Source organism: Poecilia reticulata, linkage group LG16 (genome assembly GCF_000633615.1).
Source record: "Poecilia reticulata strain Guanapo linkage group LG16, Guppy_female_1.0+MT, whole genome shotgun sequence".
Classification (NCBI taxonomy): Eukaryota; Metazoa; Chordata; class Actinopteri; order Cyprinodontiformes; family Poeciliidae; genus Poecilia; species Poecilia reticulata.
Window position 1 is genome coordinate 19,126,870 of NC_024346.1, and position 27,318 is coordinate 19,154,187.

The 27,318-nt window shown below is 37.9% G+C and overlaps 3 protein-coding genes and 2 long non-coding RNA genes across 7 annotated transcripts; 3 read left to right on the plus strand and 2 right to left on the minus strand.

Annotated features, from left to right (window-relative positions):
- Positions 1-1,166: 1,166 nt before the first annotated feature.
- LOC103478506 (TBC1 domain family member 15) lies at positions 1,167-8,762 on the minus strand. Of its 2 annotated transcripts, none has more exons than XM_017309366.1 (10): positions 8,014-8,762; positions 6,540-6,716; positions 6,263-6,381; positions 4,604-4,707; positions 3,308-3,375; positions 3,085-3,231; positions 2,086-2,176; positions 1,842-1,990; positions 1,612-1,753; positions 1,167-1,531 (listed from the first exon to the last, which is right to left on the minus strand). In XM_017309366.1, exons 1-10 carry the CDS (start codon positions 8,225-8,227, stop codon positions 1,363-1,365), a joined length of 1,380 nt encoding a protein of 459 aa, XP_017164855.1. In that variant the 5' UTR covers positions 8,228-8,762; the 3' UTR covers positions 1,167-1,362. The 2 variants fall into 2 exon arrangements, with proteins under 2 accessions (XP_017164855.1, XP_008430615.1); XM_008432393.2 differs by having other exon boundaries at positions 6,531-6,716; positions 8,014-8,760.
- A 4,348-nt stretch (positions 8,763-13,110) lies between these two features.
- Positions 13,111-16,471, plus strand: LOC103478505 (uncharacterized). 2 transcript variants are annotated; one of them, XM_008432392.1, is made up of 9 exons: positions 13,111-13,394; positions 13,666-13,757; positions 13,882-13,954; positions 14,041-14,424; positions 14,574-14,618; positions 14,742-14,862; positions 15,008-15,082; positions 15,851-15,929; positions 16,039-16,471. In XM_008432392.1, exons 3-9 carry the CDS (start codon positions 13,882-13,884, stop codon positions 16,111-16,113), a joined length of 852 nt encoding a protein of 283 aa, XP_008430614.1. In that variant the 5' UTR covers positions 13,111-13,394; positions 13,666-13,757; the 3' UTR covers positions 16,114-16,471. The 2 variants fall into 2 exon arrangements, with proteins under 2 accessions (XP_008430614.1, XP_008430613.1); XM_008432391.1 differs by having other exon boundaries at positions 13,111-13,757.
- A 299-nt stretch (positions 16,472-16,770) lies between these two features.
- On the minus strand, positions 16,771-20,777 carry LOC103478496 (uncharacterized). Its single transcript, XR_535813.1, has 3 exons — positions 20,445-20,777; positions 19,935-20,259; positions 16,771-19,867 (listed from the first exon to the last, which is right to left on the minus strand). It is a non-coding gene; the product is annotated as an uncharacterized LOC103478496 (long non-coding RNA).
- A 2,819-nt stretch (positions 20,778-23,596) lies between these two features.
- On the plus strand, positions 23,597-24,253 carry LOC103478497 (uncharacterized). The gene is made up of 3 exons (XR_535814.2): positions 23,597-23,690; positions 23,775-23,832; positions 23,930-24,253. It is a non-coding gene; the product is annotated as an uncharacterized LOC103478497 (long non-coding RNA).
- Positions 24,254-24,770: 517 nt separating this feature from the next.
- Positions 24,771-26,267, plus strand: LOC103478498 (sialic acid-binding Ig-like lectin 14). Its single transcript, XM_008432382.1, has 3 exons — positions 24,771-24,874; positions 24,972-25,343; positions 25,456-26,267. Exons 1-3 carry the CDS (start codon positions 24,832-24,834, stop codon positions 25,731-25,733), a joined length of 693 nt encoding a protein of 230 aa, XP_008430604.1. The 5' UTR covers positions 24,771-24,831; the 3' UTR covers positions 25,734-26,267.
- The last annotated feature ends 1,051 nt before the right edge of the window (positions 26,268-27,318 follow it).

Consider the following 27,318-nt stretch of genomic DNA (forward strand, 5'->3'; position numbering starts at 1 on the left):
CTAGACCCGTGTTTCTGCTCACTGGCAAGATTTGCTTGAATGAAAGCCGGCTATTATTATCTCTGCACAAATTTTCTAACTAAACAAGATTAAAACTGGAAAGAGGTGCATTTGTAGAACTCTGGAAAGTTGCAACGACTTAACTGTTTGACGACAAGACAGGAAATATTAAAAAGAAGCCTATCTCAGGAAAACTAACGTTACTCACGTGCTTCACTGCACGTGCAAGCGGTTAAATGAATGATGCGCAGCGTTGCAAATTACATTTTTTCAAATGTTTTCACAACTCCAAACAAAAATCGGCAACACATCAAGCAACACACAGTGACAATTTGTGGAAAACATTACAGGGGATATTTTCAAGCCAAAGGTACATAAAGTTGTATACCTCCTGAGGTTATGTTTCTGTTTGTAAGGTAATTATTTTTGCATTATTTTTCCTAACCAATTCCAGATTAGGCCAAAATGACAAAGTTTTATGAGTTTAATTGATAGACAAACCTAATGTAGCTTAATGTATAATTTCTAAATGGAGGGCATAGCACATGTTTTCAAAAGTTTTTAAAATCTGAAATGTGGTATGCATTTGAATTTAGTTCATCAACAAATAATTGAGGCTCTATAGGATCAGCTGTTGTATACTGAGATTAAATTACACCTACGCAATCTCTCAATTTGTTTTTTTTTTAAATTTTTTATTGAGTTTCTATGGCACATGTTTGTGAAAAGGACTGAATACAAACGTGACGCTTACATTTTTGTTTGTAGCCATTTATAATTTGTTGACTTGGCTTTACAATTATGGACCACTTTGTGTTGGTCTCTAACATAAAAGAAACCAAAATAAAACACATCAAGGTTGCAATGTGACAAAATGAGGAAAAGTTTAAGGAGTGAAAGTCCTTTTGCAAGACTCCTTCTGTAAGGCGCAGTGGGTGTGTATTTCACTTCCCTGTTACTACATGGTCTATTCTCGCTGCACTGGCCTCTCCAACACATTTGCCATCTGGCCTTAAATATAGCCACCGGTTTTTTTTTTGTTTTTTTTTTTCAGACAGCAGCTGTTGGGACAGACCACATCTACACATTGCTGATCCGGGGCTGTTGCATAACAGCATACCCCTATTTTATAAAGTGATAATTCACGTACAAAATTCATAAAACCATTAAGCTTTAGACTTTTTAATGCTGTTAACATTTGTAAACACGATAACTTACAACAGTTGTAGAATAACTTTCAATAAATACTGTACATTACTAGTAATTATAAGCAATTAAGCAGCATTGAACAAGTGGTTTTTTTTTTGTTTTTTTTTTAAATGTCAGAAGAAAACTGTCATTCTGTAGCTACTGAGAAAGCTGTCACTTTAGGACAAACAAACTACGGAGTTGATAAAAGAAGTCTTCGGGTTTGTTACTGTTTTCTCGGCAGTGCCCATTCATATAATCCCACGCACACCGCTTGCAGTAGTTGTAGAAATGGCTCTCTGCTTTCTCCAAAGTGCTGCTCAGGTCCAGTTTTCCCTGAAGACTGCAAAGAAGAAAGTATTTTTTATACACCGAAAAGACAAACATGCCCAAATATGTCCCACAGGAGCCGCAGGATCGAACCTGCTGGTGAACTGGATCAGCTGCACGTCGTCTTGGCACCGCAGCAGAGACTCTCTGTTATCCAGCAGGATGGCTGCACAGATGAAGAGCTCGAAGGTGAAGTCTGTGTTGAAGGTTTGCCGTGGTGACTCCGATGTGTCCTCTGGAAAACATCGTAAGGCGAAGATACGGCAACGTCAGGCGTTTTACGGGAGAACTTCAAGTATTCTGCTTTTTACCCGGCGTTTCACCTGTGTGGTGTTTTTGGTCCAGTCTCTCCTGATATCGAGCGCGGTCAACCTGCTGTGAGATCAGCTCCAGATGGTCACAGCTCAGGATTTCAAACAAACGCAGTGCATCACTGTGTTCAAACTCTCTTTGAAAGCCCAGCAGCAGCCACCTTAACAGAAAGAATATAAGCCAAAGATTTAAAGATACGGTTTCACGTTAAAATGAAACAACAAAGTCATTAAAACAAAAATACAAATGCGCTACCTGTGGCAAAATGTAAGACTTTCCATGTTGTCTTTGACCAGATGAGCATAAAGCGGAGGGTCCAGCTCCTTCAACAGAGCAGCCTCCAGCTCTGGAAGACATTAAAGAAACGTTTCCAGCTCAAGTCAAAGTCATTCAAAGCAAGAGACTTCATTTGAACTTTCAGATCGACATTCTGCCACTCAGAAACTTCTCTGTTTGGCAGTGAAGGCAGACAGTAAATGCTCTCAAGGAAAATGTCATTTACTGTGTTTAACCACTAGAGGTCTCAAATGTATTTTGCAGTTGAAATTGGGAACAAAACATCATCACGAGATCTTGGGCACATACAGTACAAGGTTTCATAAAATCATTTTTATATTATGTGTAGCTCCATTATGTGAAAATAAGGACCAATTATACAGAGCCCAATATGAAAACAAAATTGTGTGATCATGCATTAACTAATCTGGTATAGACTTTTAATACATTCTTTAAAATAATTTTTGTTTTGTGAAAATTGAGAAAGGTGGAAATCTGAATTTTCTGATAATCAGAATCCTGATATTTTCAGGGTGCAGAAGGACGGGCTCGGTCTTGGCAGCATTCATGCAAGAAGTGCTGCTGATGAGAGTTGTGAGTGGTATATACATTTATCAATGTGATACTTAGAGAGAGAGAGTCCAAATATTTTTGGAGTTCTGGTTATTTTTCTGAACTAACTTGTCAAAATGTGAGAATCTCTGAGGAAAAAAAGCGACTCTCTAATCAGTCTAAATCTTCCATAACAAGCATTTACATTTAAGCAGACCTTTTTAATTAGGCTTTTAAAATGAACACACATTTACCGTCTTGAATAATTATATTAGGTTGTGTTGAGTCCGATAGAATAGTGCAAAGTTCTTTCTAAAGCAAGAAATAAGTTATGTCAAAAAGAAATACTGCACGACACAAACTAATTATGCTGGTGCTGTGACATTTGCTACAAACAAAATAGCTTTTTCTTTGTGTTCGTCTCACCTATTTTTCTGTGTAAGCCGTCAGCCATGAAATCCCTGGAGAACTTCTCCATGTAGGAGGAAAAACTCCAGAAGGTGTCCACCTCAGAGTCAAGGACCTCCAGGAACCTGCTGCACAGGTCATTCATTCCCTGGGCGTAGCTAACCTCTGCCATAACAACAAGGAGACAGAAAGTCATCAGAGGAAAAATAAACTTTAGTTTGGGCTGATTCTGTCTGATTACCTGGATGAAAAGCAGCATAAGTGATGAGGATGTCTCTCAGGACCAACAGATTCCCTAAACCTTCATCTCTGCGGACAATAACAAATGACAAGTGGAAGATCTGTAAAGTTTATAATGTCTCAGTATATTAGACACAAACTATATATATATCCTCCTCCTGAAATTGCAAAAGAAATGTTTTTAGTATATTTTGCTGTTATTTATGACAATCTGCCCACATCTTTTGCCCCCCAATCTTTTTTTCTTTTTTTTGGTGACAATTAGGATTCTAGCTGCTGGAATCATATTCTGCTTAAAGGACTGCGAGAAAAGTCAGGCGCAATGAAAGGAAGGCACAGATATGCAGACATAAAATGTTTTAAAAATCTAGACTTTCCTGAGAAGAAGAATGCCAATTTCTTAAATCTTAATTTTACGGTAGTTTAAAATAATTAGGAAATAATGAAAATTCAAAGGTAATACCACCATTCTGCAGACTGTCTGTAATCTGTGCCCTTTGTATTTTTATCCTCAGTATTGGGCAAAGATTCTCGCATTTAGGTGAAAAAGAAACATTTAACTTGTCGTTGCATCAACCTGTCGAATACCAATGAAAGTTTAGGAAAATTTTAAAACTGGTAATTCCATAAAACAGCAAGAACAGTTAGCAGAGGTGACAGGAAAAGGTAAACAGGCAGACTGAAGGTATATTAATAATAAACACAAAGAGGCTAAACTAGGAAAGGGCCACAAGAATAACTGAAGAAAGCTAAATACAAAAGAAAGAACATGTACGGCAAGACCTTTAAAACAAAAATGATGAGAATGAGAAATATTGAGCAATAATAAATACGGAGACCTGAAAGGAATATGACTAGACCGAGAACATATAAACCACAAAGAAATTCTAAAAACCCAAACACACCAAATCATGACAAAAAATATCAAATTCAATAATGAAAACATCCAAAGAACTATAGTCAGAGTTCTAGACACACAAAAGTGTAACGAGTCCAGATTTTTGACAGTATCTGTCATGTATTTTCATGGGTAGACAAATAAATTGCATCAGCGCTCACTGACTGTAACTAGAACTCAAATTTACACTTGGACAGTAAATTGAGGATGCATGACTAATCTCAAACAAGACACACCTTGTTCAAGAGAGATGTCAAGTTGGCTCAAATGGTCAGTGGTGCTTCTTTATCTTTGTGACATTTCTACCTTCACCTCATCAAAAAATTACTCGGCAGATTCCCAAAAGCGCAGAATTTGATAAAGACAAGCACAATAATTACAGGAAAAAAAACCCCTCACTGGTAGAAGCTCAGGTCTCTGCTTGTGCGGGGAACATCCTTGTCAATGATTCGTGTGGCTTCCCGTAGCTCCTCCAGGTCAAACGTGATGCGCTCAAACAATATCTGTTAAAAAAAATGTTTAAAAACTAAGTTAATAAAAAGTTGTCTCAATGCGCTTTGAAAAATCTTTCACATGCCTCGATATTTTTAATAATTAGTCTCTTTACAACCATAAACTTTGAATTTTTCTTTGTACTGCAGTAGTGGATAAATGCCAAGTGTAAGGAGAATTAAACACATTTAAAAATTTTTGAAATAAAAGTCTAAAAACATGACATACTTTTGCATTCACTGCCCTTGGCTCAATACTATGCAGAATCTTTTTTTTTTCTTCCCTGCAGTTGCAGCTTTAAGTCTTCTTTTGTCAGAACCAAAAAAAGTTGGTTCTGACAAGAAGTTTGGGTTGTGACAACATTCAGTTTCAAAAAAACTTCTACTGATGTTTTTATTGTATTGAATGGGACTTTCATCACTCTTTAATTGATTATGTGCTCAATCGGAGCTGCTTTGGTTGCAAACCACAGTAGCAAAATCCCTTTCCTAGATAAAACTGGGTCACGTGACTGACTGTAAAGATATAGGTTTAATTTCTTGGAATTTTGTATCTGTCAATTTATATGAATATCACTTGATTTGATTTCAGCTTGTTATGTTTGAATAAAATTATGTTATTTCCTATATACTCTCTTTTTACGTTAAAAAAAAAAGGGTTGAAGACAGTAGGCTGCTGGAATGAGAGGACATGACCCAACATGAGCTGGAGCTGCCTCACCTTCAGGGTTTAGGAGATGTCAAACAATACATGAGTAAATAAATGACAATTTGTTTAACATAATTAGATCCTGTTTGGTCGCTTTCCTAAACAGATCAACGTCACCACGCCCAGGTTAAAAGAGCGTAACATTTTCTGGGTCCCCCTAAGGATTAGAAATAGCTGTCTGGTTGAACGACGCGGGGGCAAAGGGATCGACTTTTTGGGGGGCAAAATGAATGTACGTAGCTGAGCATAGACAACAACATCAGTAGCCTACAGGCTACTTGTTAAGCTTAAGGTGATGTATTGATATTAGCTAGTCATCTTTTAGCTAACTTTACCTGCATCCAACAGCTTTACTCAACTCAGTCGGTTAGTTTGGCGGAAAAACTGTGAAAAGTTCTTAGTGTTTTGCTGGTTTGCTGCCATGATTCTAACACACCTGCGTAGCTCTGCACAGCAGCAGCAGGTCTCCTTCACTGCCGCACAGGTGTAAACCCAGCGCGAGCGTCTTAGCCCTTATGTTGCGTTTAAAGGCGGCTCGGAAAAACAGATTACCACATGTTAACAACGGATTAAACAGTTTTAATTGCTGATAAAAGTGATATAGGACACAGATATGGGAAGTGTGGAAGCCCCTACTGCATCAAATTGACATAAGAATAACAGAGAGTTGGCCATTCTAAGGTAAAAACCCAGCGCATAAAGCGTTCGTGTTTTTTTTTTTTTCATCCAGAAAGCTTCCCGCGCCCCCCTGCAATGGCACGGCGCCCCCTCTAGGGGGCGCGCCCCACAGTTTGGGAACCTCTGATCTAAACCAACACGTATAAGACATTTAGTCATGTAAATAATAACTGTATCAACCTGAGCTTGAAGCTCCAAGAATGCCAGTCTGTCCTTCACCTCCTCAGACTGGTCCTGGTCCTGCTGCTGGGTTTGTGCCTCCCTCTGGTCAAAGTACCGAACCGCTGCGAGCAACTCGGCTGGGTCACATCGGCACAAGTGTTTAGGGGGCAGAAAGGAAATTTGATTTGGTGGAGGTGAGACAGATTGAGCCAAAAGGAGTCAGAGAGGAAATAAAAGTCCTCTGCTTCCCCTTAATATCAGAGTTTGTGCATGTTTGGACCTTTACCATCAGTACCGTTGAGCTGCATCCGCACTGATGAGGGAAGACACTGCTGCCACTTCCTTTTCATGACCTGGTAACGTACCAACAACTGCTCCCGCAGCAAGGACCGCTCCAGTGCGGTGGAGCTGCATGGGAACATGCCAAACAGGAAACGCCAAGCCAGGCCTCGCTCTGATGGAGCCACACCACCTAGACCCAAAAAAAAGACAGTTGAATCCATCTAGTGAGAGGACATAGGAAGTACAAGACTTCGGTTAACAAAAGTAAACAAACGTTAAGGAAGGTGTGTTCAAAGTACAGCGTGTGAATCATTTGCAGCCCTTAAATGTAATTCAAGAAGGAAATACTTTTTGCAGGCCAACACAAGGGGTTGATACAGTTGAATATCTTTGGCTAGCCAATAATAATCCTTGAAAAATGGATACGTTAGGTAAAGAACAAAGTGACACATGTCTTGTTCTTGGGGAAAAAAAAATCATCCTAGGCTAAATTAATAAAAAGTAAAAGAATTGTTCCAAAAAATGTAGAAAATTGGATCTTCTTTTGGTTATCTTAAGGCAGAGCTGTTCAGTGAGGCCTCAGAAACGGAGGGGAAGCTGTAACATTCCTGCTAGACATGTGATGTGGCGTCCCACAGCCTCTTTGGTAACTTCTGATGTCTGCCGCCTGCTTTTCTTAACGAGTCCAGGTGGAACTTACACTCTGCTGCATCCGGAGGTACTGTTGCATGCTTAGCTCTCATATTTGAGATTTCCGTTTTCTTATATCAGAGATTCCTTAATGAATAGAAATAAATTCTATGATTTTATCACAGTGGTCACGCTGGGTTACTCTGCCCCCAGGGCAATCTGATGTACGTACAAAGAAATCTCAGACTTATTAGGAGAATGGTTTGATTGTGACTCAAACAAAATGCCTGAAGCAAAGCATCACTTGACTTCCTGGTGTTGGGATCAAAAGGGTCACAGTGCATCTGAACAGAGATAATATTGGTTGAATTCTTCAGACTGCACATTCATCTGTAAGGTAGATGTGGTATAAAGTTTTTTTTTGTTTTGTAATTTTATAGAGCTTGCTATACAAATAAACAAACCTCAAGTAAAAAGCAAAAATAAACAAACCTCAAGTAAAAAGCATTGGCACGATATAAAGTTGTTGATAAGGATGTTGAGCACAAGAAAACCACTGATACTGTAGTTCAACATTGAGTTCACATGTAAAACCTCTCAGGGTTTTTATCTGTGTGAGAAAGTGTTGTTGGTGCAGCTGCATCATGAATGAGCTGCACATTAACAAAGACTCGCTTTTATTTGAAAACCAATAGTTTACTATAACCCCCACAACATAAAATCATATTTAAAAACGGTTTAAGAATTACATTCACCCTTGAAATATGTTATTACTATTTAAAATTAAATAACTTTTCAATGTTGACTTAAACTTGCAATATTATTTTCAGCTTTTAACCATGCTTACAGTGACCTACCGTTCTTGAAGATGTGCATCCTCAGTCTGGACTCGTCGACCCTCCCCTCTGCGTCCATGACCCCGGGTAAGGTAAGCCGTGAGGCGGATAGAGCGGCAGCGCTCACCGCCGCTACTCTCCTCCGTGGGGGGATCTCTGCCTGTTGTCGGCTCATGCTGCCCGGATCTTCCCTTACCGTCACTGGCGGCTTCCCGTTAGAGTGCAAATCTTCCATGCATGTATGTAGATTTTGCGATCACGCACTAAAGTTTTGCCGTCATCCCGGGAATTTTACTCCCGACACCCATCGTCTTATGGGATCAGCGCTAAAGAGGGCCAAGCGTCAGCTCCCACAGGGTCAAGATCCGGCCCACAAAAAAACACACCCAAAATCTCCCCAGGGAGCATTTTCAGCTCTGTTTTTCTCACATTCATGCAACTGGGAGTCATATGACTGTACCTTTAAAGTTTAGCCCACATTCCAGGTGGAGTCCCTCCTTATGATCCAAAGTTCACCAGGGGAGCAGCATGGATGTCGCACTGCCCCCATCTAGTGGCGTTACGACGTAATTACACACTGACAATAATTAGAAGTATTTAAAGCGAGAAATGTACACGTTTTTATTTAATAACAAAACAAACAAAAAAAAGAGAGAAAAAAATAGCAGTGTAACTGATTACTAATATATGGAGGATCAACACTGACATCAATAATTATGGCCTATAGTCGTTTTTAGCCCCTGCAGCATATAACAATGAATATATGGAACCTGCAATAAATGTATTGACAATCCTGATTACAAGTTTTTTGGGAAATGGGGGAGAAGAGGTTGAGGTATGAAGGTTAATTTAATAGAACTTGAAAAAAGAACTAAGGACAAATTGTCTTCACAGAATCCTGACTGCTGTAAAAATGTGTTGAAAGAAAAAAACCTACATTATCAATTTTTTGAAAGCACAACTACTTTTTTAATGTCGGGTGTTTTTTGTTGTTGTTGTTTTGTTTTGTTTTGTTTGGTATTTTAAAGAGTCATAGTTCAGTGGTAAATGACTAATCACATAAAAATTACTCCCATTCCACTGAATGAGATCAACACAAGGACCAAACTGAAAATAGCGCTCAAAGAGAAAAAAAATAATTTGACGTTGAAATCAAAATTTCCATTGAGCTGTAAAGACTTTGAGGAAAGACCGTTCAGCGTCAACATCTGGCTGTTTGCAAAAGAAGGTCAGGGTTAACCTTAAAAAAAACCTTTGACAGATAAAATGAACGAGTACAAATACACGCCAGTCTTTGCGGATATTCGTTTGTAAAATGAAGCAAAAAAAAAACAAAAAACTACGTATCATGTTATGTAACCTTGACCTTTTTTATCTTGAGTCATTTTGACGATAAATACGGATATTTCTCCACTTCCTGAGTTTGTATGAAAAAGAAATTGCAGAAACAAAAATGCTGTCATATTTCTTAGCAGCTCAAGTCAGTATGTGTGAAAGCCTTTTCTAAACCGAGTTTAGTGCTGGGCAGTGAAGAAGCTGCAGTCTATATGCCGGAGGTCAGAAGGCGACAACATCGAAAGAATTCCAGTTTGCTGCAGAGCAAAGAAAGATACACATGTGATAACAAAGCACAAAAATGACTATTGCAAAGGTCATTTCAAAATGATCTGAAAACATGAAGGCTGCACAGAAAAACCTGCTTAGGCTGCCTGAAGTTCAACTGTACAGCAGTTTCAAGCTTTTTGTAGAACCACATCAGTTTGGTAACTTGAAACACCCCTTAGTTTGTTTACTTCCTCTTGACAGATCAAACTTACACGCTTCACAGCACTCCCTGAGAGGGTTGGTGGTTACAGAACTTATTTATTCAGTGAAAGCCAGCAAATTATCACCTCACTGTAGTTCACATACACGTTAGAGCCAAATAACATTTTGTCTTGCATGTTCATTTTTACAGAATGTATGATCATTCAGCCAGCAAAACCAACTAGCTCGGTTTTAAACACATAATTTAGTGCTGCTGATGAGCAACACCTTCCAAGTCTCAAAATACAACAAGAAATATGTAATTTATGATTTTCTTATTACTTCTCTATATTTGTTGATTTCAATTTGATTTCTACAGAATGAAAGTGGGTAAAGTGGGAAAGGCTGAAATGACACCGTCATGAACATAAAGGAGTCTTTATGAATGTTTGACTGTTGTCATGAAGTGTCAGTCGGTAAATAATGACACTTTTAATGCAAAGTGGCTCTAAAAGTTGCATTGAAAGTCCATTAAAAGAGCCAACTTTGCATGATTCTGTAAATAATGTCACTTTAATGTGTAAAGTAATGTCAGTCTTATGCACACCCCATCAAATAAAGTATTACCGTGAAGCTCAATGAACTAGAATATTAATAAAACATGAATTTCTCTCAGTAATTCAATTCAAAAGTGGAACACACATATAAATTCATTGCAAACAGAGGGACTCGTGTGGTTATGTCTGATATACACCTGCAGCTGTAAAACTTCAAACTAATTCAACCTGATTTATTTCAATGCCAACTGAAGCTAAAAGCAAGGTTATTTTTGGCACCATAAATGGGTAAAAGTTCTTCTGCAGTTTTGGTGGAGATGCTGCAGAGTCATTTTTCAGTCACAGCTGCCTTCCTTTTTCACATATTGCCCAGCTGTGCAACAAGTTTTCACATTAGTGCTTAGACATCATGCTTTATTCAGCTGTTGCGGCTGGCATCATAATCTTACTTATACAAACATGAATGTGCAGGTGCCCGTCCCTGATTGGCTCCTAGAACACGGTGGAGACGTCCAATTGGTGCCAGAGGTGAAAACTGCTGATGCGGACTTCCTGCCATCCATCCTCAGCTCATCTCAACCGGCCACACTGTTTGTGAAAAACTCTTTGTTAAAGTTCTTGGAGTTTGTTTGTTGCCGTTCATGTTTGCTAAGTTTCTCACGTTTTTCTGAATTAGGGAAGTAAGTTTTTGTCATTTTGTTTATTTACTTTCCAATAGGTATGTTTTAGCTTCCTTTCGTTTATTGTTTTCAGCACTACAGCTCACTCTGAAGCCATATATTCCACTTGTTGTATCATCTCATTCAAAATTACATCTTTTTAAAAAAATAAACATTATATAATGTTAAACTTTGTCTCTGTTGGCTGCTTGAGATCTGAAGAGGATGGATCCTTCATGTTGTGACCCGGCCACCTCCAGATGGGTCATAACATCAGCAATGTGAGCAATGAACTTTGGCTATCAGATGAACTTATCCTCCTTGACTTGAGCAAGATTTAAAAACAGGAAGTTCAGCATCTCACACATATAAAATCACCTGACAACATTATGTGTTGTGAATGTAACAAACAGGACTTTCAAGCATTGAGAACTAAAGTCTGCCACCTTCAGCCTCTCTGCTGTGTCTCAGTCGGACATTAACCAAAGACAAACAGAAGGTTTAGTAATGCTTGTTTTTAAACAGGAATGAGAAACGCTCATGTTACTGTCCAGTATTTTGTGTTGTGTACATGAATTTATCATTATAAAAGACATTATTACCAGATGTAAACTCCTATCCATTAACTGTGTTAAAAATGTATCTTATAGATTGTTTTTTTTTTAAATTTAACCTTTTTATCATATCATATTTGCTCCTGTGTGACATAGTTTGAAAATGTGTTTTATGAGAGAAGAATAAATAAATAACCAGAAATGAACTTCTAGGCAATAAAAAGTAATATAAATAAGTTATAAAAAAAAAAAGACTAATACTACAGCAGTGCTGAGCAGATACAAGAGATATGTATTAACCTGATAATAATTTATTCACACACACACACACACCCACATACGCACCCCCACCCCCGCACGCACACACACACACACACACACACACACACACACACACACACACACACACACACGTGCACACGCACACGCACACATACATTAAAAAAGAAATAACATTACTGAAGAGCATATTAATTTCAGGATCTTCATCAGTAGTTATAACAATATATAGATTAACACATAGATGGATGTTTGAAAGCCCTTTTTTCTATTAATTCTGTTGATTTTTACACTTATAGTTAAGAAGTGTGTATTATAGATTATATTCTCACAATCGAAAAATCCTTATGCTGCTCTTTGTGTATTATATTATCTCCTAATATCCATCGTATCCATTTAATGGTTGTCTTGTGTCTGTAAATATTGTGTTTAATGGAAGCAAACTTGTTTGTTTTGTGTCTGTTTGACTCTGAAACCCTGGAGGGCCAGAGTCCTGCAGATTTTAACTGTGTCCCTTGTTCTTCACATTTGAATTAAATGATGCGACTGCCTCACTTCCACGCAGTAAAGCTCTACAGAGCTCTGCTCAAGAGCTAATGTTGGAACCAGGTGAGCTGAAGCAGAGAGACAGCTACAAGACACCAGCTGGAGTTTGAGACCACTGCTCTAAAATGTTGCAAACTGTCGGGGTGGAATAAGGGATTTTGTCTGACCCACGACTAATTTGGATTATTAGAAGCCAGCCAAGTTAAAGAAAAAATTTTACCGACCAGAATCAAAAGTTTTGCCTGAAGTGATACTATATTAATTGTTTTCTGTAGCTATTTATGTGAAATAAACAAGTAAATAAACATTAAGAACACCAAGTTTTTCATCTCATATGCACTGCTGAGAAACTGAAAACATATCCAAAATATAGTTCTGCATTTTCCAGAGGGAAGGGCATATTTTTTTTTTGACTAAAATTGCTCGAATTTTTGTATCTCATCAAGTACAGAAAAGATTAGGCTCTAAATCCTGAGCAAACATGTCTGTTGTGACTCGTGTGGATCTTTTGCACTGTCTGTCAGAGTGAAGTCTGTGTCTTGCAACACACGCAGTGGAAAAATACCACAGAGTTTGGTGAGTTATTGAGGCTCACTCCAGAGAGTAAAAAAAAAAAAGACACCCAGATCAGTCAGAGAGCAGTTAAAGGAGCCCACAATTGGACACTTTCCCATATGGGCGTGACATTAAGAAGGCTACGTAATTAAATCTGTTTATATGTTATGATGTGTCCTCAGCAAAATCCTAGAACTTCAGAGAAGCTCACAGATGCACAGATGCTGTCGTTTAATAGCAGCCTCGGTTTGAGTCGCTGGATCTTCAGTCTCTCATCTTTCTCTGCACAATTCTCCGTCGTTTCTTTATAAGGTTTGGATCAAGTCTGTCTACTGATCGTAGCAGCACAGAAGCCTTCACTTTCGGATAAGACTTGGCGCGTGCCCAAACATACTTAAAGTATCAATACCTTTTTTTAATCTTTGTGGCATCACTGTACTGCTACGAGGCAAACCGAGGCTGCTATTAAAGCAATGGGGGTCGTGAACACTTCAGCAGAGTCACAGGTTAATCTCCTCCTCCACTACTGCTGGATTACTGGAGTACCAGAATATAAAACTTTTCAAAAAAATTGTCATTATTTGAGATGCACCGGTAAAACTTCAAACTGAGCTGTCAGAGGTGCAGCGGGAGCTTTTATTCAAGTTGAAAGCAATGTTATTTTTTGTCACAGTGCATAAATAAAAGTTCTCCTGTAGTTTAGGTGGTGACGCTGCAGTGTCATTTTTCAGTTCTAGTCTCCTTCCTTTTTTCACCTATTACCTAACTGTGCAACAGGAAACCCACACTAGAGTTTTCACATCAATGCTCAGTAAGTCACTCAGACCCAGAGAAACTACCTTCCCAACAGCATCTGGGCCGTTTCCACCGTGAGTACTTTATCTACTGTACCATTGATACAATTGATCTTTTATAATTAGATTCTATTGTAAAATGGATTTTTAAAAAATATTTGTTCCTATTTTGACCAAAATATGTGCATTCTTTCATCAGATGCAGATGCATATTCTGTTTTATCTCAGCCTAATATGGATACTGCTATCACAAGACATCGCAAAAGCTAATGGTTTGTGTATATATATGTATGTATGTTTGTGTATACAAAAGGTTTATTGCCTGACAAACATTTTTCCATTTGTTTTTAAAACACAGATGACCCTCGCTGGAAGATAAATGTGACTCAGACCATACATGCAACAAAAGGCTCAAATGTAATCATACCCTGCACATTTGAAATTCCTCCAGAACAAAATACAAATGTTAAAGTTTACTGGAAAACAGACGGGAAAAGCAGGTGCAGTGAGAAGGACAACGACAAGCAGGCATTTGCTTTTCATCCTGACAACTCGTGCATACATCCACGTTTCCGGAGAAGGACAAACCTGACTGGAGAAGCCAGCAAAGGAAACTGCTCTCTACAAATCCTCAATATTAGGGAAGGTGAACCATCAATCTACCTGCGGGTTTCTGGATGGAGCGTCAGCTACAGTTTCAAAAAGTACCATGTGTACATAAAGGTGGACGGACAGAATTTAAGTTAGTATGTTTTTTATTTCTCTAGTTTAAACCTTTAAAGTTTCTTGTGTCACAGTCACGATTTGGATTAATTTGAGTCGTTCTAGTTTGCAGTCACACACATCAGTACTTCTCCAAATATCTTCAAAAACATTTTTCTTTTTTTACAGGTTCCCTAAGTCACACAGATGATCCCCCAGTTGTGTTTACAACAAGTAATTTTTGTTATTTATTCAGTTATTTGTATATTTTTATGTATCATTTAGTTATTCAATTAGTAACGGACATGTCAAAATCTTCAATATGGCTTCTTTAATGAAAGTGACTATTGTCCACAGTAAGCGCCATGCCTGATGTGCATGACGATGGCAGAAAGCTGTACCTGGCCATCTTTTTGCCACTTCTCGGACTTCTCATCATTGCTGCAGCTGTGGTAGTCGCTTACAAAATGCACAAGAGGTAAGAATCAATTTTATCTGATGTTATATTTAATATACCATTAAATGATAAACATTTACATGTACATATATAATATGTACTACGTCCCAGCTGGTAATAGAGTATCATGAGTATCACTACTCTGTGATTATCTTCAATATTCCAGGTCACACATGATGAAACGTCAGGAATCTGGATATTATGCAAACTTCAAACGGACACTGTCAACCCCACGCAAAAGGTTCTGCTATTTTTTTTTTAATCTCAAGATAATCTTCTTACATTATACTATTCTATAAAAAAGTACTTGCCATCTTACAGATTTCTTCAGCTTAGGCTGCATCAGCTTTACTTTCTTAAATTTAGCCTTAAAGAACCTCAATAAACATAAAAAGTTATTTCAAAATGCTAGAATTTTGAAATAACGTTTCAAAATAATTTTGAAAAGATAATTTTCAAAATAATTTTGAAAAGATAATTTTCAAAATAATTTTGAAAATTATTTCAAAATTTGTTCATTATTTTTCCTGAGTGAGGTTCTGCGACGTTATTGACGGTAATAGTTCCCTTAATTGTCCGTGGACAAAGTTAAATAAGTCAATGCTTTCAAAAAGTAGTGGGAGCTAAATCATGAACAGGCGGATGGATGCCTGTTAGCTGATTTGTGGGAGCAGCTGATCATGAGTCTGTTATCAAACTACTAGATGTAGCATGAATGACCTGTATCAGGCCATGCTATAACATCTCCATTGAAATTAGGCTCAAACTTTGACTAGGCCATTATAAATCCTTCACTTTGCTTTTTGAGCCATCAGTAGGTAGAATTGATAGTTTGCTATAAGGTTTTTCTTATTAAATAAAATCACAATATGAGTACTACAGAAAAAAAATCTTTGAGAATGTTTGATTTTTATTTATACAGTTTGTCTTCTTAGCTTAGTAGCTTGAAACACAATTATTTACCCAATAATTTAACTCAAATTGAAACTAAATGTTTTCCTTTTTCTAGTGAACCATTGCGTAAAACATCAAATACATTGGTTCCAGATGCAAAAGTCATTGATGAACCTGTTTACATGAATCTGGAGGTATATTGTATCCATCATAATTGATTTTAAAATCCTTACTATACCTCAAAGCATGTCCAGTAGTTATCCAAAATTAACTTTGATCTCATTTTCTCCTTTTTTTTTTTAGACATCAGCAAATCAGATGGACCAACAAGTGGGAACCATAGACAATATTTATGGAAATGTGGACTATACGACTTAGAAAAAAAACATCTGCTTTCATCCTAAATGATTGTATTTAGCTTTCAAATGCATATGTGCAATAAGAAGGATTAAAAGTGTGTCAACTAGATTGAGAAGGATGCACTGGTTTGCAACACATGCATGGAAACTCCAAAGTTTAATGAAAAGGGAACTTTATTCAGCAATGTGACCAATGCAGTTCAGCTAAGAGATGAACCTTTCCACTCTCACTTGACAAAGCTTCAATAATAATAATAAAAAAATCCAGAATCTCACAATATAAAATGAGCTGACAACATGGTGTGCTGTGTAGATTGTAATGAATTATTTGAGTTTTCAATAAGAACTTTCAAGAACTAAAGTCTGCCACCTTCAGACCCTCTGCTGTCTCTGTGTTAACTAAAACAAACAGAAACTTCAGTAATGTTTGTTTTTAAATGGCAATAAAAATGCTAATTTTACTGTCCAGTATATAGCATTGTGTACATGGAGTTATCTTTATGAAAGACATTGTAACCTGATGCAAACTACTGTCAGTCAACATGTTAAAAACTATATTTTATACAAAAGATCAGTTTTGAAAATGTAAGCAAATTGTGAGTTTGAGATTTTGTAATAGAGCTACAGGAGAAGAATAAATAGTGTATTAATAAATGTATACAAGGCAAAGTAATGGTATTTTTTGATATTATTCCTTTTAATTTTAATGACCATCTGCTTACAGTTCATGAAAACACGACATTTGAGAGAGATTAGAATGTTATACTAGACCAATAATAAAAAAAATTACAATACAGAAATGTTGGCTTAACAGAAAGCTTAATAAATATTTTCAAAAGGTGCTTCTTTAAATCTGACAAAAAAGTCTCATCTGAACACACACGCACACACACACGCACACAATTGTGAACTGTATTTTTGAATAAACTAAAGTTTTAGGATTGTAGTTGTGATTTAAAATGCATACTGTGAAGCAGGATTATTTTCTGAAACACAATGTCTACAGTACTTTACAGAGCAGGTCTGCTGCCAGTAATTCAGTAACTGCTCCAATTTAAACAGGACTGCGGCTAGCTATCAGTTTGTGATAGTTATCTGGTGACAAAAATTCCAATGAATCATCAAAATTACAGGGAGATAAGAGTTATGCTCTGATCTGACATGCTTCACCTTTACCACCTTCCTTATTTTCTATTACACAAACAGCCAATGATTTTTAAAAACTGCACTGCATTTTATAAACTCATGAAGCAAAACCTGTTCAACATCCTTTAGCTTCTTAAATTGTTGATTTATAGTAGATTGTGCTGCAACTGATCAGGTTAGAGTAAAATTTTGCATCGACAAAAAATATGAATATATTCTTTTGATTCAAATGCAGCTACCATCCCTATTTTATCCCAGTCTCATGTGGACAGTAGCACCACGTGGATAAAGTGGATCATTTTTATAAATTCAAACAGTTTAATTAAAATTTAATTTTCTTTTGTTTTAAAGGCAGATGCAGCTTGGACAGTTAACGTCTTTCAGAGTATTAAAGTAACAAAGACCTCAAAAATGACCATTTAGTGTACATTCATCTATCCTCAGGAGCAACACACTAAAAACATTACTTGGACATAATTCAGCCAAGTAATACTTAATATGTTAGTGCTGGCAGAAGGTCCTATGCCTGCATTTGTAGGAAGCATCAAAATGTAAAAGGCCATCGTTGTAAGAGGTCTTAGATTTATTATTCATATATTTATATTTGGATTTATGATTATTGGTTTTGCTGGCATAGTCACTTGATTAAAAGTTAAGACTAAATCATAAATTGGTCACAAACCTCATCTCAGGAGAAGGATACAATACATATATAAAAATAATTATACCTCTTAGAATAACTTAGTCTGATTCAAGTTCACATTTTGATTGAAGAATCAAAATTTTTGGAAAATAATAGTGATGAAACAATTTACTTACATAAGTGTGTGCATTCCCTTCTATGTGGATATGGCTGGCATTCAAATTTATATAAGGTTTTTTTAGTAAAAATAATTTTATACTTTCTGTATTTAGTAGTCAAAGTGCTGATAGACTTAGGTTACATACAATCCTGCAGATTCTATTTAAGTATTTTTCAGTTATTGCTACAGAAAAAGTAATTGAGTAAGAAACATGAATTTGTCCACGTGGACTGTTCTTTTTCTGCATTTAGACTTTGAATGTTCCAACTTCTGTGTCAAAATGAAACATATGAGGAATCTTCTGCTTGCAACCAATCAAGGTGCCACTGGGTTAAAATGTTTCATTTTCAATGTTTGAAAAGTCACAACTGCAAAAGTTCAAGCCCCGTAGCTACTAATGTTTCAAAATGTACATTGGGTGCTTGTTATAATAATTTAGATAACAGGTGACTTACGCTGCATTTTTTTTTTCCATTCTGCATTATTTTGCGAGTATGTTGATGCTTGGAATGGATTATATAATGATTAAAATAAAACTGCTTGAATCTTTTTGGCAAAGAAAATAAAAAAATATTGCTTTTAGTGTAGATAAGTTCTGTGATGTTAGATTTCGTTTTTGCTTACCTAGCCCTTTATCTCCCTTAATTCAACTGACTGATAAACCTTGGGACAGCAAGTGCTGCTTACTTTGTTTTCACTATTAGGAGGCAGCTATGTCAAGCAACTTATTTTTCACATTACCAAGTCAGGAACATCTTTGAATGGAGTTCTGCTTTCTCTAGAATTCTTGCGTCTATTCAAAACCACAGGAAGACGTGAAGAGAAGTACAGCCTGAACATGTTCGTCAGCACACCCACAATATGTGCCACAATCTAATCTACTTGCATTCATAACATTTATTGTCCATAATTTGCAGTCGAGTTCAGAGTAACTGCATAAAATAAACAGTAAAAATGTGGATCTGCCAATTCTCTTCTACAGCACAACAGTTGTGTAAAACTGATGAAAATGGCAACATTGTATGTTTAGGAGGAAGTAAGAAAAAAACTAGCACTCTGAGGTGTGCTTTAATTTTGTGATCAAGAACTATAGAACTGCAAAGATTTTCTAACATGAAAGTTGCTTACATCTTGTAAACAGGGAAGGCAGTAAAAAGCACTGACCAGAGATGAAAAAGGCTCAAGCAGCCAGATGGCACAAATGAGCCTCCGATCTGCTCTGAGGCCCGGGGCTGAAGGAGCTCCTATGCTGCCTCAGCTCAGCATGGATCAGAGGGACTGTCCATGAAGGCCTTTAACTTCCCCCTCACCCTTTTCCTGGTCACTCCCTTCACACTGTCGAATTATAGTCCCACAGCCAATATTTAGCTTATTTAGCTTGTTGATGCCAATGCCACCTCCCCAGCAAAATAAAAAAGACACTGGCCATTACAGAGTAGTAGAATATCTGCAGCAGTCTAGTGCACACATTAAAAGACCTGAGCCTCAGAAAGAACAGCCTACTCTGACCTTTCCTGTAGAGGCGTTTAACATTGTCCAAGTTGTTGCTAAGTTGCTCCCTCAAGTACTTGCAGGTGCCCTTCTGCTCTTTGGAGTTTCCTGTATTAAGCTGGAAGTGATAACTCTCACACCATCCAGTGAAGCTCTCAATCAAGTCTCTGTCTTTCTCCTCCCCATCATCTGTAGTGCAGCCAAAAACACAGGAGTCATCTGACAACTTCAGAGCTGAAGCCAAAGTGTAAAAAGAGTGCAAGGAGAAACTGTGATAATTCAGTCCCTGGGGTGTGCCCTTGTTGCTCACCAGGTCCCCAGGTCTTGGTCTACCTGCATCACAGACAGGATGGTATAAGGAGTAGGAACAACATCATCCTCACTGTGATGTGTGGTTTACCTGGGTGGGCATAAGCTCTGAAGTAGCATCGTCCACAATGAAGTCGGCCTGCAAAGGATCCAGGCAGTCCCTCATCACAGGCCTGAGGTGCTGTAGAGCCAGTCTCCCAGCGGTCTTCGTTTGACGATAGTGCCACAGGCCTGAAGGGACTGCATTATCCCTTTTTGGAGCAGGGACAACACAGAACGTCTCCCAAATCTTCGGCACCTTCTTCAGCCTTGATGGCAGGTCAAAGAGATGTCGTAGCTCTTCTGTCAAATGCTCAGCTCACATCTCGGATGGATGTCGCCGGGTCCGGATTCTGGTCAGCTGTCATCTTACCTGGCTGGTTGATAAACAGAAATTAGTGAGGTTTTTTTTTTTCCCCCAAGAAGTGCGTCTTTATGGTAACATGTCACAGCCTTTTTCCCAGAAATTATGAACAACATAAACAGTTTGTGAGACAATTTGAACTAAATTGAGGAGGGTGATAAGATTCTGCTGAGGTTAATAAAACAGTATGAACCCAACTGTATCAATGCAAGCTTTTCTTCAAGGTTGACAGCCCTCACCCCCCCTCCATCGAACACACTGCACAAAGCAAAAAACACATACACACTGTTAAGATTGTACGCAAAATTGTTTCATTTTGTAATCTTCCATGTATGTCACATAATGAACCCAACAGTCAGGGCTGAACATCAAATGAACAGACAAGAAAAACACAATCTAAAATATCCTGTTTCCTGATGCTACTTCTGTGATGGGTGTTAGATATAAATATATCGTGTGTGTAAATCATTAAAAGTACCAATGGAATCAAAACAGGTCAGCAAATGGATAGCAAGAATTGCCAATAAATGCTTACAATGCTATTTACAATAGCATTTACAAATGTCTGTTTTCCGACATTCGGAAATGTTGGAAAACCTGCCGTTTTCCGACATTTCCGAAGCTCTCAGCGAAGGATCCTTGACTATTGGACAGATCATTATTCTTTTGAATCATCCGTCAGAAATATTACGAGAGGCAGCTGGTTTGTAGGTGAAATGTTCTTACCACTTCCAGATTATGGCTTACTGGAAAATTAAGAAGCTCAAAATTGTAACCAGTGTGTTTTGCAACAGTAAGACATTCTTATGTTTCCTTTGTTTTGACCAATTGTATCACTCTGTGCAGTACTTTGGTTTAAAAAAAGTTTGCAGGCCATCAGTTAATATCAAACCAGCTGGTATTGAAATCCACATGAAAAGTATTGTCCTATTATAGACTGAAGTCAAAATTCTAAATTTGACTTATGCAAATTCCTGTAACTCATTTAAATCAACATCATATTTTATCTTTTTAAATAGACAAGGTTTGGACTTTGGATTAATTTACACACCAAAAAGCAACAAACATTTCTTGTAACCAAAGTACTGCAAGAAGTAAAGCCACATCAAATCTTCAAAAGAAACAGGCTACAACGAAAACAGACCAGTGTGGAAATGGACCAAAAACTTTAATGTCAACACCTTGTTGGGTTCAACCAAGAACTAGTAATGTGTAAATTATAAATTGGCCAGAGTGAATTTTCAAACCAAGAAACCACAATAGTGGTGTGGGTGTCTGTAATAGTTAGCAAAATTCAAAGCTGTGGGTTCAATTTCAGCTTCCTATCCTCATGTTTGTGTGATCAGGGGCAACTGTGTGGGCCCATGTATGAAGTAATTGGTACAACTAGAAAAGTACTATATTAATTGAGTCAGTTCGAAAGTATGAGACTTTTTGGCACCATAATTATGAGCTAAAGCTTTACCATGTTTAACATGAGGAAAAGCAGTAAAATTACACGTTTCATATTGCATTTCAACATTTATTTGAGTAGCGTCATAATCGCACCTCACTGACAAGCAATATTTTCATACATGTTTCCCCCTGGATAATGTCATGGGACTTGTCAAAGATTGTTGGTTAGTGGTGAGGATTCAGGCACGGTGGGACACAGGTTGAGGTGCCATAATGATAGTCCTGGCAGCACAGGTGAGCAGTGAGGCAATTAACTCAAACACTGGTAGCACTAGAGACGCACAGAACTGGAACAGGACACACTACTTGCAAAAAAAACATAAGGATTCGGCAGGGAAACAGACACAGAGGGTAATCGGGAGAAATGTGGGGCAGCTGGAAACAATCAAAGGGCAGCCTAGGACAAGACGGGGACTAATTAACACAGAAAACCAAATCCTCACAGTACCTTACCTTCCTCCCCACACAAAGGGCAGCTACCAGATGCCCCAAGAAAAAAAACCATAACAAGGTGTGGGGAGCGCCAGAATACAAGATGAACACAAAAAAGCAAAATTAACTCAGTCAAAATAACCAATATGGTCGGAGCAGAGCCCGCTGTACAAGTCTGGTGGACGGCAGTATAGGAGGCAGACCCTTCGGGGAAGATCTGGGGGGTTAGCGACCCAGGAGACAAGTCCTTTGAAGGCGACGAAGGGCACATCTCCCATGTGTCCGGAGGCCAACTGGAGCCACCAGTGGCTCTGGACGACCGGTTGACAGCACAGGAATGTTTGCTACTGGCTCGTGAATGTTAACTGCTGGCTCGGGCAGGCTAGCCGCCTGCTCTGACTCGGGAACATTAGATTCAGGCAGAGCACTGGGAGACTTTGGGAGATAACATTTTGTTGCTTGCTTACCAGGGCTGGATGCCAGTTTACCTGGGCTGGATGCATCACTGGTCCTGGAGACAGAGGGGAGAAGGAGCTGTGGAGAAAGGCCGAGAATGGAAGGCAGGGATAAAGTAACAGCTGCTTGACAATGCCATGCCGCTTCCTCAAATCAAATCCAACAAGTCCAGGAAAGGGAGAGAACAGTCCCAGAGTACAATGAAACAATTTCTGGCTACCTCAAATCATCTTTAGACAGAAGGATTGAGCCACTGTATCAATAAACTCTTACTGTCCATTGAAAATGTTCATGTTCTTCTGGATCCATGATGTTACTTCTCTTTTCTTTACTTCTCCAAACATCACCGTTCTGGCCAGATCCTTCTGTAAAGAATTGTTGGTGAATAGTGAGGATTCAGACGCGGTGGGACCTAGGCTGAGGTGTTTTAATGATGATCACAAAGGTACATAAGTCCAGGCAGCACAAGTGAGCAATGAGACAAGGAACTCAGACACTGGAAACAAACACGACTGGAACAGGACACACGACTAAACAAGAAAACCATAACAAGGATCTGGCAGGAAAACACAGACACAGGTGAGTATAAATATACAGAGGGTAATTAGGGGAAACAAGGGACAGCTGGAAACAATCAAGGGGTAGACAACAACAACATAGGGACTAATTAACACACAGAAAACCAAATCTTCACAGGACTGATGAAAAATATTAAAAGTCCAAAAATTTGATCTCATGTTAAGCAATACTATATTTAATCACTCCACACCTGATGCTGGGTACACTGTGCTGACATTCAGGAAGTGAATCATAAGTGAATCACATTGTTGCAATTTTTTAGTACATCTGCTACATTTATTTTTTTCTCCATTGAAAAATATCATGGAAAAAGTACCCAAAAAGCAACATAATAATCCGCTTATGACGTGGGGAAAGTTTGATTGCAAACTGCAACAATTTCTGGCTTCAAGGTCTAAACTTTTGCTTTATAAGCACAAGACTCTCTCTCACCACACAATAGGACAGAGACATAATCTTTGGCTTCAAAACGTTCAAATCTTACAAGATTTAACTCCAGTTATATGTTAAAGAAACTTAAAGGTGAGTGGATCATTACTTTGAAGATTAAGAAGAATTCACTAAGGACATTTATATATTTATCTTAATCTTTATGTTGGTTCTTAGGCTTCTAGTCAGCTGATGATGGATCTGAAATTGTGGTTCTCAATTCTGATGGTTTGTGGTAAGTTTAATCTTAAAATGACAATTCATGAAATATCATCATTCTATCACTGTCTACTTGCTAACAAAGTATTCTTGTGTTTGTGCTTTTATTGCAGGGATGGCAGAATCTATAGGCTCAGACAAGGACTGGCACATATCTGTACCATCAAAAATCCCTGTTCTTCAAGGCTCATGTGTTGTCATTCCCTGTGAGTACGTTTACCCCAAGACAAGTAAAATATTTAAGACATGGTTGGGATACTGGAAGAGAGGAAATACAGTTGTCGCATCAAATTTCCACAATTTTAAACTAACGCGTGAGTTCCACCATCGAACCAGAATTAAAGGAGCCCTTGAAAGCGGCAACTGCACCTGGCAGCTGAATCACGTCAGAAAAACGGACACTGGTCCGTTTTACTTCAAAATTGAAATTCCACAATATAAAANAACAATCAAGGGGTAGACAACAACAACATAGGGACTAATTAACACACAGAAAACCAAATCTTCACAGGACTGATGAAAAATATTAAAAGTCCAAAAATTTGATCTCATGTTAAGCAATACTATATTTAATCACTCCACACCTGATGCTGGGTACACTGTGCTGACATTCAGGAAGTGAATCATAAGTGAATCACATTGTTGCAATTTTTTAGTACATCTGCTACATTTATTTTTTTCTCCATTGAAAAATATCATGGAAAAAGTACCCAAAAAGCAACATAATAATCCGCTTATGACGTGGGGAAAGTTTGATTGCAAACTGCAACAATTTCTGGCTTCAAGGTCTAAACTTTTGCTTTATAAGCACAAGACTCTCTCTCACCACACAATAGGACAGAGACATAATCTTTGGCTTCAAAACGTTCAAATCTTACAAGATTTAACTCCAGTTATATGTTAAAGAAACTTMAAGGTGAGTGGATCATTACTTTGAAGATTAAGAAGAATTCACTAAGGACATTTATATATTTATCTTAATCTTTATGTTGGTTCTTAGGCTTCTAGTCAGCTGATGATGGATCTGAAATTGTGGTTCTCAATTCTGATGGTTTGTGGTAAGTTTAATCTTAAAATGACAATTCATGAAATATCATCATTCTATCACTGTCTACTTGCTAACAAAGTATTCTTGTGTTTGTGCTTTTATTGCAGGGATGGCAGAATCTATAGGCTCAGACAAGGACTGGCACATATCTGTACCATCAAAAATCCCTGTTCTTCAAGGCTCATGTGTTGTCATTCCCTGTGAGTACGTTTACCCCAAGACAAGTAAAATATTTAAGACATGGTTGGGATACTGGAAGAGAGGAAATACAGTTGTCGCATCAAATTTCCACAATTTTAAACTAACGCGTGAGTTCCACCATCGAACCAGAATTAAAGGAGCCCTTGAAAGCGGCAACTGCACCTGGCAGCTGAATCACGTCAGAAAAACGGACACTGGTCCGTTTTACTTCAAAATTGAAATTCCACAATATAAAAGCTTCACTTTCTCAAACAATAAGGTGACCCTTGACATCTACCGTGAGTATATTAGAGACCTTTTCAGTAATTCTAAATAATTTACTTTAAGATTGTAAAACATGTTTAAATAACTATTTAACAAGCGATTTTGTGAAAATTGTTGACTGTACAGGAGTTCCTGAGCCTCCCATCATGTCTGTTGCAGTCCTTAATAAAGTGACTGCCACCTGCAAAGTTGCACATGTCTGTCCATCATCTCCTCCCAAACTCTTCTGGAGCCACTCAGGAATGATCAAAACAAAGTCAAAAAAGGAGAATAAATGGTTGTGGACAACAAAGTCGACCATCACCTTCACTCCTCAAGAAGCCGACTTCAACAAGCCTTTAAACTGCACAGTGAGATTCCACGGCAGGAAGACTACAAAGGGCTCTGTGCTTCTCACCAAGTAGAGGACTAAGTGAAACTACATATGCAGGATTAGAATACAGCAATATTTTTAGAGCTATCTGCCATAATGACAAAGTGATTTTCCAGAAAAGGGCCTGAATTAGTAAGACTACAAAAAAAAACATTTAGAGAGACCAAAAATGCTTATTGTTGCATGATTTGATTCATATCACCCGAGTTTAACTTTAAATCTTTTGAAAATGTGTTAGAGGCACAAAAGTTGAGATTCATGTTTTTTAAACTTTAATGATTTTCTAATAGGATTTATGGATGAATTTTGTTTTGCTCTCTTTCTTTTACTCTATCAACTGTAAGATCATCCATCCGTCCATTTTCTGTACTCTCTTGTCCCTTAGTGGAGGGCTGCTGGTTCCTATGTCCAGCTAAAGTTACAGAGATAGGCACACCCTGGACAGGTCGCCAGTCTGTTGCAGGGCATAAGATCATACATTGACTATTAAATTTATATCAAACTCTAATGTCCTCAAGTTGTCCTATTCTTTTGTATTAAAGCTTTCATCAAAGTGCTAAGATTATAATATTGGTGTTTTTTTTTATCTCTCAACTTTGGTCTCAATTATCTGGAGTGTTGGACTATTGGATTCACCCATTTGTGGTGAATAGACAACATGGGATATTTTATTTAGCACTTTAAATAGGCCACAAAAAACCTCCATCAACAGAGGAACTGGACAAAGAATGACAGTAGTAATAGTGTTATGCACTTTAAATCTACATTGTATGATTCACTGGGTAAATTTTGCTGCCAGCTAAATATTTTTTACAAGTGGGAGAGTCCCTTAGAAAGGAAATGTGGATATATGGGAACATTAACTTTTCTCTATTAAACAGAATATGACAGTGTTTCCTCTTTCTAAGATTGAGATAATGACCTGATGCACTATATTTAAGTTTGTTGTCAACTTCACTGTCAAAAAGAAAAGAAGGAAAGTAAAGTAAAAAATTACTATGCTGTTATTTTTGGCATTTTCTATGCTTTTGAATCACATGGCAAACACTGGTCATGCATAGCTCACCGTTTGTCACGATTAGTGGTTGCAGAGGTGTGGACCCAAATGGATATCATGAAATGAGTTTGATGATATCGAGAGAGTACAAAGTCCAGGCCGCACAGGTGAACAATGAAGCTAGAAACTCAAAACACTGGTAACTACATAAGAGAATGACACAACATACGAAAGGAAAGACAAGGATCCGACGGGAAACACAGAGTATATATACATGAGATAATCAGGAAAACGAGACAGTGAAGGGCAAGACACAGACAGAGACTAAGTTAACCAAAAACACACAGAAATCCACATCCTCATAGTCCCCTCTAGTGAGAAAATTTTAAGGTTACTATGATTAGTAGCTGAATCAATGCTTTAGCTTAGCGGTTCTCAATGTGGCCGGTACTGCCCCCCAGAGGGCAGCAGGGGGCGGTGGTGGAAATTTTTACAAAAGGGGGTCGCTGGAATGCCTTTGGGGGGCGTTTGGTCGAAGGTAAAGTTTACACCTTAAATGCACAACAATGCCAGTTTAGACTTTGAGCAACTTGGTAAAACTGTATTGTGTAACATTAAA